Here is a 14,001-nt window from a genome sequence, read left to right as displayed (position 1 = left end):
AGGTATTTCACAACATCCTCCTCTTTGTTTTCATCCGTTTAGAATTTCATTTTAAGCCCTAGTTTGATTTTTTGGGGGCATTGGGGTTTTAGGATCCGCTTTTCGGGGTACGCAGGTGCCCCATGGGCAACCTGCGTACCCCGACATTTTCGTTAATGGGAAAATGGCAGGAGTACGCAGCCTACCTTCAGAACAACTGCGTACCCACGCTCTGTTTTCTGAAAGCGGGGTGCGTACTCCGCGCAAAGTAAATTTAAAACCCCAAATCTCAAAACTAAACCATTAATTTTTGATTTAATGAATTCTAATGAATGTTTTCTGGTGTGTAGATTGCCCACCATGCTTGATTGACGCGAAAGAGAACACGAAGATGTCGATTTGGCCGCAATAGATCATCAACCTTCCATTGATGCTTTGAAGGCATGCGGTCTCTACAAATACTGGGCCATACCTGGCATGAGGGCCGAGGTGCGATTCTTAGAATGGCTGGTTGAAAGGTGGAACGTTCAGGATCAATGTTTTTACATCGGAGGGCACCAGCTCGAGATAGAGCCCTCAGACATATATTTTCTCACTGGTTTGCCTAATAGGGGCGAGCAACTGATATTAATGTCCAAATTTATTGTGATCACTATCCATCAACAACAATAGAGTTTATATTATTATTATTATTATTATCCAATTTTAAAGTCACGGCCAAGCCAGACACCAAATTGGTGTATGAGACCCCCTTGTTTGTGGGACAAGGGACCCACCTCCGTGTAGCGATTTGACTGCTAAGTCTACGAAGGCATACATACTCTACCCCGTCTAGTTTTGAACCTGTGACCTCATAAGAGGAAACACATACTCTTAACCATCAGGCCCACTCAAGCTGAATTGTGTAGATGAATTTCATGAAAAAACATACAATACTTCATAATTAAAGTAGCATTAATTATTTTATAAAAAATAAATTATAAACTATAATATATTACAAAACTATTTAAATGATAAATAATAATAATTTAATAGACATATTAATTAAATAATAAGCTTATAATATATAAAAGTTTAATATAAAATATAATCTACAAATTTTAAAACTTGTACATAACAAATTTGATATATTTTAAATAATTTTAATTTATAATATATATGGACAATAAAATAACAAATTTTTTATATTTTGAATAATTAATTTATAATATATATACCAAGAAAAATTCTTTATAAAATTATAACATTTCTAAACTAATATAAATAAAGTATAACATATTTAAAAAGTTTTAATTAAATTAATGTGAATAAAATATAGCATAGCGTAAAAGTATAATTAAATTATTATAAATAAATATAGCATATTTATAACTCAATTATAATATTATAACCTATCTAAAATATAAACACCATGTAATTATACGTTTTCTTTTATAACATTTCTAAACTAATGTCAATAACATATAACAGATTTATGAAGTTATAATTAAATAAAATATAACATATTTATAATTAAATTAATATTATAACATATCCAAAATATAATATGAGTTCAAATGTGCGAAACTGCATGTAATTATACGTGTTCTGCTATAACATTTCTAAACTAATGTCAATAACATATAACATATTTATAAAGTTATAATTAAATTAATGTAAATAAAATATAACATATTTATAATTAAATTAATATTATAACATATCCAAAATATAATATGAGTTCAAATGTGCGAAACTGCATATGATAAATAAAAAACCCAGTAGTGGCGTCATACTACCAAGTCTGTAGATACCAAAACCAATGATATTAATACCAATCAGATCTTTCTGGCTGTCTTATTCACTGCACGTGCACCTACTGTCTGAGCTTCCAATGAGTAGCTATCAGGGTTAGAGAGCAATGCATTGTCGACTTCTAGCAAACTGCCAGGTCAGGGCATTACCAGGATATTTTCACTCGTTAAAAATTGTTTTCTACCGTATCCAAGTGAATCCAGATCCAAATCCGTTTTTGATCCGGGGATCCATGAATCCATTTCCCAGGGTGGACGGATCCGGTAACATAAGTCGGAGCCCTAGAGGATAGGAGTCCTCAAGAAAACCAGGTCGGAGCCTGAACCAGAAATAGGGTTGGAGCCCTAGAGGTTGGTGCCTCGAAGTTGACAAGGTTGGAGCCTTGGGAAGTCCAAGTTGGTGCTTGGCATAATATGGGTTGGAGCCTTGGGAAGTCCAAGTTGGTGCTTGGCATAATATAGGTTGGAGCCTAGGAGATTGAAGATTGGAGTTTTCATCTAGGGTTGGAACCCTATACTATTATTGTACTTGATTTATTGTAAAGAAGAAATTAATAAAAGTATTTATTCTATCATTGTTCATTTTGTGTTCTAAATATAAGTGATCTAACTGGTAAAAATAACAATTGAAAAGAAATATTGATTCACCCCCTCCTCTCAGTATTTCCAACATTCTTTATTGCATGCATACTTTATTATCATGCGCCAATGGAAAAATTGCCATAAGGCGATGTATTGATTATGTATATAACAGTGACTCACCTCACATATTTTTATGCAACAAAAATAGTGCATCCCCCTTGGTCCATTGTAACTCTCAAGTGTCAAGCTAGATGAAAAAGGTCCAAGTCAAAATGCCCTCATGAAATTGTCTCCCATTGATGTGCCTTATTCATAACAAAAGTCAAACACTCTTGGAGCGATATGTAAACTAACAACGGGTTTCTTGATGTGAAACATGGTAACATTTGTAACATGATAATGACATGTGGCACTTTATTTTTAGTACTTTTTTCATTTATATAGGATTTTTTTTATTGCATGCATACTTCGTTATCATGAGCCATTGGGAAAATGCCCTAGAATGATGTGTAACTTGTAGACATGAAAGTCACTTTAAGGGTCCACACTGTTCACACGTACCACTCACTAGTGGATGGTTGCAAATTACAATATGGTTTAAAGTTTAAACTTGTTTATTTTGTTTTCCACAATTGGGCTACGCCTAGGCTAGCGACTTTTGTATTAGTGGATGCTTGCAATATGTTTTGAACTTGTATATATATTTTTTTCCATAATTGGGCTAGGAACTTGTATATTGCATCACCTGCATTGTCACATGTCAAGTTGATGGATTCAAGCTAGGGCCTATGCATATTGGTATTCTTTCCTTTTGGGTAAAGTGTCTTGAATCACTGCGTAGGACATGATATGCTTATAACTATATGGTAGGGTGTGCAGACATGGGTTACCTTCTTGTGTACGGGGAGTGGTGATGAAGATTTGCAATTGACATTTGGAGAATTTTCTCCATGAACACAATTGGCTGGCCATATTGCCTTTAGATGCGCAGGGATTATCCATTGTGCAAACAATGCATTGCTTTACTATCAGATTCCAGATACATTGCATGTTGACTACCATAACTCTCTCCCTTTCCTTGGCATTGTATTTCAGTTAGTGAGGTTTTGGATTCTGATAGTAATTCACGTATTGCATGTTTATGAAGTCATCATATTTCAAAGCTTTTGATGCTTCCTGTTGACTGACAGTATTGCTTAAATGTTTCTTCAATTGGTATGTGAAAGTCCCTAAAGCCTTAAAGGGTTCTTTTTGCCACATGCAATTTCCCTCCTTTGAAATTCTCATGTGAAATTTACAGCATTTATAATTTTTGAGAGACTATGCTAGGCATAATTGATTTTAATCTAAATAACTCCTGTCATTGCCGAGAGTTGGATTTTTGAACTTACAGCATGCAGCTAACATTATTTAGTATTGGACTGGAACATTTTGGCAATATAAATGTTGAATGAACAACATTGAAATATATATATATATATATATATATATATATATGTATATATATTTCATTATTTACCTGTAATTTTATGTCTTATAAATTTAAAAGAACAGGTATGTCTTGTTATAGATTGTGGATAAACAACTTCATTTATCCATGGATATTCTAAATTTTGTCATGCTAATGCCAAGGGTTAACCTTTATATGTACAGGGAATTGGTCCAGAGATGAATACCAAAAGCTATTTGAATTGGTGAATCAGAATCTGCAATTGAAGTCACTCGAGAAGGAAGAAAAACATACCCGAAATGTGGTGTGTAATCTTTGATATAGGTCATGTTTTAGTAATATAGGTTCATGTGAATATTGGTGATTTCTGCATTTAGACCATATGATAGTGGGATCCACAAGCATTTATCAATGACCTTTTCTCTTGTTAGAGTCACTGCAGTCCCCAGTGTTCAGATGAACATTTCTCTTTTATGTAAAATGTTGGATTGTTTGACAGCTTCGTGACAACATCAACTGGGAAGCAATTGCTGACAAGATGGAGACGAGAGATCATGTTCATTGCTGCAAAAAATGGTTGGTTTACAGTGTACATAACTCGAGAAGAATTTGATATTAATAACGTGGAAAACAATCTTGTATTTTTTAATTTGTGAAATTCTTGTTTTCGCCCCACTGTATTTTTCCCCAAAATTCTTATCTTTATTGCATGCTTTTTATTTATTTATTTATTCTTTTTGCTAATTTTCCGCGAAATTTCATCCTTAATGAGTTCCTATTTTGCTTTCAGTCGACTTCAGTCTTCAGCCAAGGTTAAAGCAGAGCATTTCTTGATTTAGTGTCCTTTAAGTTTTAATAAGTGCTAAATGTTCATAAACATTTATGGGAAATTATGGGAAAGATGTTCTTATGAAAGATGTGGAAGAAGTTGATTAACACTGAACAATCTGAATGAAGGTACATATATTGCAAACCTGAGTGCTGATATTGAACTTTTTAATTGGAGTTGTTGATTAGCTTGGTGCAAAAATTATGATCTGAAAAGCTCGCAGATTAGGTTGTATTACCTCTTTGATCTCCCACTTTGGGTGCAAGGACTTAACCAAGTTAAAGGGCAAATGGATCACATAAAAGTTACCACTGTTGCTGTAGTACCTTCTTCCCTCACTTTGGGATGATATGTAATCATCACTAGGGTGGCTTCTCTGTGTGACTGAATGCCAGAAAGGTATAGCTACTGAATACACGAAATTATAAATAATGCCAATTTGCTTATATATTAATCTTTACCTGACAAATATGAGTCTTATTATCAGGTTATTCAAACGAGATCTAAAAGGGATGGTGAGATAAGATAAGATACTATAATTATTGTCCAACAATTGACCACTAAAAAAGGGCAAAGGGACTGTTGGGAACAATGATATCAAATATGAAATGGGAGTGTCAAAGTGGCTGCTATAAAAATAGAGTGTAGAAAGTAAGAATGCAAATGTAACCTATAACATGTGAAAATAGTATCCAGATTCCATAACTAGAGGTCACTTTGAGAAAAAGATGTACAATATAGGCAGATCCAGGGTATGGAAAATGGAAATGTTCAATAAGCAATGTGTCTAATAGTTTGCATATGCTAGATCTGGATTTGTCTCTCCTAGCATCTGAGGTCAAATGGAGGAAGCTCAAGATTGAGGATTGAATAGAAGCAACATTAGAAGAAGAGGTGGATGTTGCGCTGTGTTCCTATCTACCAGAGGAGCTACACCATTGAAGTTGGGATGATCTACACTGACTGTTGGTGTAAAGATTGGATTGGCTAAGCTGCTGAGGTTGTTGTGAAGTGTGGGTGGTCCTTTGAGGGTGTATTGATCTATGGTCAGGGCATGAGCCACTATCCATCTGTCTCTTGGTGACTTGAGCAAAAGGGAGCCTCATAAAGAAGTGACACACTGAGTGGAGGCTGGCTCCAAAGGGGACTAAGTCGAATGATAATGGAGGTGGAGGGTGTTGAAGAATGTAACTAGTGTCGGTCTTCATAATTGTATTTGAGTCATGATGTAATGTATCTGTCAAAAGAAAGAAATGAAAATTTTATTATTAAAGAAATTGACTTATTAAAGTATGGATTTCATGCTTGGGTCAATTGTTTTTAGGTCAAAGCCTCCATTGAAGGCTTCTAGGGTTTATGTCGAGTGTCCTTGTCTATGTCATATTGTAATAGACCTTTCTTTGGCTCTATTTGTCAAGAAAAGAAATTATTTTAATGTAAATTAGGTCTTCTAGGCCTTCTCCACCAACTCGGCCTCAAACTAGACAAGTCGGCCTAATTGGGGTACATAAACTCCTATATAAAGGCAACAACTTGATCTCATTTGGAGCACTCACTCATCAAGTTCGATCTACAACTCTCGAGGCCAGAAAAAGTGCATGCACCCTCGCCCTCGCCCGAACGATTATGCAAAATCGTTCGGGCGAGGGCGCACGGAATTTGGGGTTTCCATGTGTGCATGGCCCGAACGAAATTTGGGGTTTCCATGGGTGCACGACCCGAACGAAGGCCTGAGGGAGTGTCGGGAAAATGGGCTGCACGAATGTGCAGAAGACACACGGGCGGTGACGACTTAGAATTTTTGGCACGGCCACGTGTGCCGGGGCACCCACACATGGCACGACATGACCCGACCCGCCTTGGGCGAGCCGACCCGAATCGCCCGAACGAAATTTGGGGTTTCCATGGGTGCACGACCCGAACAAAGAAGGCACACGGGCGGTCATGACTTAGCATTTTCGGCACGCCCATGTGTGCCCGCGCACCCCCACACACGGCACGACACCGGATGACCCGGCCTGCTGGAAGGAAATTTGGGGTTTGAATGGACGCACGACCTGAACGAAGGCACGAGGGTAGGAATATCTTTGACTCTAATACATAAATATACCTGGGGTAACATGCCCTTAAGGTCTTCAACATTTTCTTTTGACTCTTTATAACACTTTAACATGTGCTAGGCCTATTTCAATGAGCAAGAAACTCAATGATATATATATATATATATATATATATATATATATTATTTATTTATTTATTTTCTTGAATAAATACAAATGTCAAAAGTACATTTATGAAGACCGAACCCATTTACACTTTCTTCAACACCCCCCTCTTAACTAGGGAGGTATTCATAAATCATTACAAGGTGTCTGGCTATTTTTCAATCTTGAATAATACAATAAGCAATGTGTCTAATAGTTTGCATATGCTAGATCTGGATTTGTCTCTCCTAGCATCTGAGGTCAAATGGAGGAAGCTCAAGATTGAGGATTGAATAGACGCAACATTAGAAGAAGAGGTGGATGTTGCGCTGTGTTCCTATCTACCAGAGGAGCTACACCATTGAAGTTGGGATGATCTACACTGACTGTTGGTGTAAAGATTGGACTGGCTAAGCTGCTGAGGTTGTTGTGAAGTGTGGGTGGTCCTTTGAGGGTGTATTGATCTATGGTCAGGGCATGAGCCACTATCCATTGCCACTATCCATCTGTCTCTTGGTGACTTGAGCAAAAGGGAGCCTCATAAAGAAGTGACGCACTGAGTGGAGGCTGGCTCCAGAGGGGACTAAGTCGAATGATAATGGAGGTGGAGGGTGTTGAAGAATGTAACTAGTGTCGGTCTTCATAATTGTATTTGAGTCATGATGTAATGTATTTGTCAAAAGAAAGAAATGAAAATTTTATTATTAAAGAAATTGACTTATTAAAGTATGGATTTCATGCTTGGGTCAATTGTTTTTAGGTCAAAGCCTCCATTGAAGGCTTCTAGGGTTTATGTCAAGTGTCCTTGCCTATGTCATATTGTAATAGACCTTTCTTTGGCTCTATTTGTCAAGAAAAGAAATTATTTTAATGTAAATTAGGTCTTCTAGGCCTTCTCCACCAACTCGGCCTCAAACTAGACAAGTCGGCCTAATTGGGGTACATAAACTCCTATATAAAGGCAACAACTCGATCTCATTTGGAGCACTCACTCATCAAGTCCGATTTACAACTCTCGAGGCCAGAAAAAGTGCGAAATTCAAGGGAAGAAGAGGAAAGGGCTAGCGAATGAGAAGGTCTCTATCAAGCACAAGAAGTCGAAATTCTCTCTCTCTCACACATGTGAAGCTGTTGAGCTGCTGGAGGGGCCAAAACTGTAGTGTTGAAGCTGGGCCGAAATTCTGAATTGCCGGGGGGCGAAATTCTCGGTTGTTGCTGCTGGACAAAGAGACTCCTGAAGGTTGCTGAATTATATGGAAAGGTTGACTTGGTGGAGGTGGAAGGTCTGTTGGTCTAGGGACTTGGTCTATCTCATTTTGATTTTGAATCTATTGAAGGAAGAGTTATGACTGGGTCTCCCCTGTAAGGGGTTTTAGCCCTGGCTGAGTGCCTACTTTTGGTGTCCCTGATCTTCGATGATTGCTTGATGAAAAGATAAAAGAAGAACATAAGAATATCACAAGTGATTATCAATATAAGAAAATCTTTCTGCCTTTCCGATTTTCTAACATGGTATCAGAGCTAAGGTGAAAAATAAGGAAAAAGGAAGACTTAAGATCTATTGAAAAGAGAGATATAAGAAAAAGGGTTTTCAGGGAAGGTCACAAGGAATAGAAGATAACAATATGACAAACTCAATGAAGGGAGAAAACAATCTAGAAGGAGCCTTCAACTATAGGGTATAGAAAAAGAGTATAGGTCTCATCCTCAAAAAGAACAAAGTTTTGGATCTTGTTCAAGGAAATGTCAAGAAGCCTACAGATGAAGTAGAGAAAGTAATGTTGAGAGAAACTGAAATCTTGGCCATGAACCTAATAGTGGATGGAGTAAAAGACAACCTAATACCATATATATCCAACATAGATTCTGCTCAAGAAATGTATGAGGCTCTTTCAAAATTATTCATCATCAAGAACATTGGTCAAATGGCGAGCCTCAAGAATGAATTAAGAACAATTTAGATGGCAAAAGATGATATTGTATCATCCTACTTTATAAAGATATCTAGAATCAGAGATGAACTCCAAGCAATAGATGAAGTTGTCCCAAAAAAAGAGCTCGTAATTACTACTCTTCTAGGACTACCAAAATCTTGGAGTGCTTTTGCATCAGAACTTAACAATTAGAAGGATACTCCAACATTTGGACAAATGTGGAATGCATGCAGTCAAGAAGAAGCTCGAATATCAATAGTAATCAATAGGAAGGAGGATGAAGAAGGAAATGCCTCTAATGCTTATTCTGCTCATCATAAGAAGAAAGGAACTTTCAAGAAATTCAAAAGACCAAAGAAGATAGTAGACCTATCCAAGATTGAATGCTACAACTGTCATGAGATAGGTCATTGCAAAAATCAATGTCCAGAGAATCTAAGGAATAAGAAGAGAGATAGGGATCAAGCAAGTATTACCTATGATGCTCCTCCTAAGAAGAACAAGACTGAAGAATCATAAGTCAAGGACTTATACTACTAAGTCCTCTTTCTCACATATCCCTCTTTGTCTTCTATTTTATGCTTTTAGTTATTTTCCTTTATGTTTTGATTTCTAGAGTTTGTAGGTCTAACATGTCTTGGCAGAACATTTTTGAATTATTTGATAAGTTGTAGGTATCCCTCAGAGAGATTGGATTAAGAGGGAGCCTTCACCATTTTACCAAAAGATAAGTATTTTGTTCCTTCTTTCCTCTTTTATGTTTGGTTTCCCCCTCATATCAAGATTTGTTTGTATTGTGTGCTAATAACCTTTTCTTCATATATTTTCTTTGGCAAGAAAGATTGCAGAATACACAAAGGTTATGAAGAAGATTTCAAATGATAGACTTGAAGCATGGAAGAAGTTTTGTTGCAAAGGAAACCCTTCAAGGATTGATGTCCTACAAGGTGTGTTAAGGAACAACTCAAGGTATGTCTTAGACTATAAGCTTTGTTATAAAGTTCTCTTCATGGAAAAGGTACGATCACTCTTCTTTTGAAATTTGCTTTACACTACTGACATCGTTATGTCTAGGGTTTTGAATCTTAAAGATTCATATTAAAGGTGATTAATCATTAGATTGAATCTACACTCATCATTCTATCATTTTGATCGTTCTTGTGAAACACTAACCTTTAGGGTTCAATATAAAACCCTAGCCTCTTGATGCTAAGGGTATGTCTATAATGTTGAAATCTTATTCCTCTTAGGGTCGTTGATAAAATCTAGAAATCCTATTCTTTTGATGTTTATTTGTTGGCATTATGAGATAAGTGTTGTCCTTGATGGCAAACCTCACTGATGACAAATCATAGTACAGAAGGTCAGCAGCAAGGAATTGATGATCAGACTATAAGAAGAAGAGAAAGTTCATACACGCAGGTTCGTTAAGCCCAAGTCGCGTGTACACGCAGGTTGGCTTCAGCAAAAGCGCGTGTATGTGGAAAAGTACCTTTGGTCCATGGCGGTTATTCCTCGGAAGTTGTGCCTATGGTTTTGGACCTTGGCGTCTCGGCGGACGTGTTGATCCCTAGTTTTGAAGTTGATGGTATTGGATTTCTATGGTTTTGGCTCTTGGTATTGAACAAGGCCTAAGGCTATATAAAGGGAAGGAAATCATTAGGCAAGGGTATCTGAAATGTCTTGAATATCTGATGAAGCATTAGATCCAGTATGCAGGGTTATGGGTTGATGATGCATTGCTTGATCTGAGCTAAGGAGAGATCTCACCTGTTGATGGAGAACTAGATCTAAGGAGAGATCGGGATCAAATGGTTTGAAATGAACTATCTTTATGATGCTTATTCTAGATCTACATACTGACGCATGTATTGTTCTATAAGTGTTATGAGTATGACTGATGTCTGGTACAGCTGCAAGTTATGAGAAATTATTTTTAGATCTGTACGCGGGTTGGCTTTGATAAAAGCGCGTATACACGCGTGTTTGATTCATCGAAGTAGCGTATACATTGTAAATCTTAATATTTGAAGTTGCAGATGGATCTGATGGTTATTACAGAGTTCTGTGTCTGCTCTGTGTTCTGGTGACTGCTGTTAACAGGGTTTCAGTGATTCAGAGTTTGATGATTGTTTTGAGCTTCAATGATAGTTATGGGTCCAGTATGAAAATTGGATGAAAAGTGGCCTTACAGATTATGTGTTGTGCTTCAGTGTATCCAGTCTGAAAATTGATGAAACGTGGTACCTGGAGGTGAGAAGATTGTAGGCAAGCACCTACGTACTAGTATCTAAGCTAGTACAAAAGCTAAAGGAGATCTTTGGAGCATTGTAGCAGGTAGCAGCCTGCGTACTAGTAAATGGATCGGCTAGTACAAGAGCAAAGGGGGTTGTAGCTCCCGTACTGGTATAAGACTGCACCAGTACAAATATTGTAAAAGGATTTTCTTATTAAGAAGAAGATTGAGATGACTTGCAGCAGGTGGTTTTCACCCACATTGGGTTTCCACCTTATATCTTTGTGTTCATGTGTGTGGCTCTTGTGTGATGTTCTGTTCTGTTATTCTGCACCTGTTTACTGTTAATATGCTTAATAATGATCTGATGCATTTACTGAAGATTAAGCTAACTGAATTATAAGATCTCTGGATATACGCGAGTTTCATTAGACACAGTAGCGTGTACACGCAGGTTCACTTAATTGAAGTAGCGTATATGTTTCTGAGTATGAAATTGAAAAGTTTGATTGATCTGATAATACTGATTCACCCCCCCCTCTCAGTATTATTTCCAACAATTGGTATCAGAGCAGGTCCTTTGGTAGAAGCTTGATCGCTTGAAGGAGATCCGTGGAACAATGGGAAAGAAGCTTAAGAAGAAAGCTCATAAGAAGAAGAAGACATCTCAGAAGGACTATGACAGTGGGAGAATCGATTGGGGATTAGGTATAAGAGGCTCTTCAGATTCAGAATCAGATTCAGAATCATTATCAGGTATGAATGTGTTATCCTCTGATGTTCCTGCTATATTTCCTTGTGAAAGTGATGGAAGTGATAGTGAAACTACTGAACATGCTTTTATGGGTGAGCAAGAAAAGTGTCAAATAGAGGCAATGTTTAGAAGGCTTGCAGACAAAGTTAAAGATCAACAAGATCTATTGAACAAAAGGGAATGTGCTTTCAAAGAAGAAGTTACCAAACTAAAGGCCCAACTAGAAGAAGGAAACAAGGTAAGAAAGCTACTCAAGGACAAGGAAGACCAATGTCAAAAATTGCAGCATGAAGTGACATCATTAAGAAAAGAAGTCAACGAAAGAAGCACAACCATCAAGAAACTCAAAGATAGATCCAGCTACTATGAAAATCTTGAAGCTACAATCCTCTCACTAAAGGGAGATCTCGAAGAATCAAGGAAGCAGAATGAAGATCTACATCAAGCAATTGAAAAACAAGAAAATGAAGTCATCAGCTTAAAACCCCAGCTGGAATGTGCTTTCCGAGTTCGTCAAATGCAGCAGGATCTGTATGAAAAGCAAGAAAAGGAGATACTCAATCTAAGGCAACAAATGGAAGAAGGAAGAAAAGATGGAGAAGACATGAAGAAGCAATGTCTAGAAAAGGAGGAACAACTTCAAGTTGAGGTAAATATCTTGAAAGGTAAATTAGAAGAAAAGGATAAACTTTTGAGATTTCAAGATAGTACTAAAGCATTGGATGATATTCTTAATAGTCAAAGGTCTCCTGCTATCAAGACTGGTCTTGGTTTTCATGAATCTGTTGAAGGTGAATCTAGTTCACAAGGTGAGGCAAGGAACTCTAAAGAGAAATCCAAAATGATCAACAAGGAGATGAAAGGTCAACCAAGGAAAGAAAGTCTTCAAAGAAAATCTTTTACTCCTCCTATGAATAATGTTGAATGTTATGTATGTCATAATCTTGGACATGTTGCAGCTAGATGTAAAAGAAGAAGAGTTCAAGACCATTATGCAGACAAGTCATCTCAATCAAGGTACTTTAATGGATATTGCTTTGCTTGTAACATGTATGGTCACAAAGCTGCTGATTGCTACAGGAGGAATATGAAACATGTAAGATGTTATGCATGTAACAAGCTTGGACATATATCAAAGGAATGCAGGAACAAAGGATGGACATCACACCAAAAGGAGAAAACCTCATCACACTTGAAGATATGGAGGAAGAAGGAAGTACAGTCAGCACAATGTACTGAGACACAGCACAGCACAGACATATCAGACTCAGGGGGAGCTGAAAGTGTAAACCTTCAGTGTCCTGAATCTCATACGCAAGTTCCTTAAAGGGAAGTCGCGTATATACGCGAGTTAAACACTGCAAAGTCGCGTATATGTCAGTTTGAGGAAAAGCAGTGGGAACAGGATCAGAAAAAGGATCTGATATGATTCAGTCTATTATTTGCTCTATTGGTTACAGTCTGCTGAGGATGTGTGGAAATGTTTTATTACTTGTATGATGTCTAGAAGTGTTTTGATCCTAACTTGAGGATGATGATGTTTTGATGCTTATTGCTGATATATGCATGATCAGATCTAACAGATGGCACTGGTTGAGGGGGAGCATATGCCTTTAGTAATTCATTGTTGGCATTATGGTTAATAATCCTTGATGATGATTCTTATATGGCTAAATGATATATCTTGTTATGATATGATGTTGTGAGTTGTCTATGATAAACTCTCATATGATTCTTGAAGCTACATCGTAGATGTTCAGATCAGATTTATGGTTGATCCTTTGATGATGCTTACATGGTGATCTTCATAAGGATAAGGAGAAGTACAAAGCTTGAATACACATCTTCCTCACTTGATGATGGGTCACTTATATACTGCTGTTGTCATATGCATAAATATCATACAGTGATGATGCAGGAACTCTTGTGGATAAGGATTGTTGCTGTTGATGATATCAAGAAGTTTTGTCAAATGAGCTTGAGCTCAAGATACATAATGCTGATACATGGATGACTACTCAAAGTTGCTTTATTGGAGACATGGTGATGAGTTCTTATCTATATGATGATAGGTTTATACTTACATATGTTAATTGATGCAGATGTTCCCAAGTAATGATACTTGGATCATGTAGAGCTTGATGAAATGGCTATGGTGGTTTCACACATGATACAATGTGAATGACTCTGAATTCTGTTCAAAGGGATGAATTGATGCAGACATACCTTGTTATAGGTTG

The 14,001-nt window shown here is 37.1% G+C and overlaps 1 protein-coding gene across 4 annotated transcripts in view; it reads left to right on the top strand.

The window, feature by feature from the left end:
* Positions 1 to 14,001, top strand: part of LOC149265928 (uncharacterized) — a 265,831-nt gene that overhangs the window by 157,980 nt on the left and 93,850 nt on the right. For 3 of the 4 annotated variants that reach the window (XR_016260101.1, XM_089429840.1, XM_089429845.1), the window contains exons 5-6: positions 4,008 to 4,108; positions 4,304 to 4,380. Coding sequence is in view for 2 of the 4 variants with exons in the window: in XM_089429840.1 (XP_089285966.1) it covers positions 4,008 to 4,108; positions 4,304 to 4,380 (178 nt within the window). In the remaining 2 variants the exon portion in view is untranslated. Of the gene's footprint in view, positions 1 to 4,007; positions 4,109 to 4,303; positions 4,381 to 14,001 lie in introns of those variants that run through there. The other variant, XR_016260102.1, reaches the window with a different exon arrangement.

Source organism: Pinus tabuliformis, chromosome 6 (genome assembly GCF_031772625.1).
Source record: "Pinus tabuliformis cultivar Carrire ecotype Pingquan chromosome 6, CPIR1, whole genome shotgun sequence".
NCBI classification, from domain to species: Eukaryota; Viridiplantae; Streptophyta; class Pinopsida; order Pinales; family Pinaceae; genus Pinus; species Pinus tabuliformis.
This window is presented reverse-complemented; position numbering and strand designations above follow the sequence as displayed.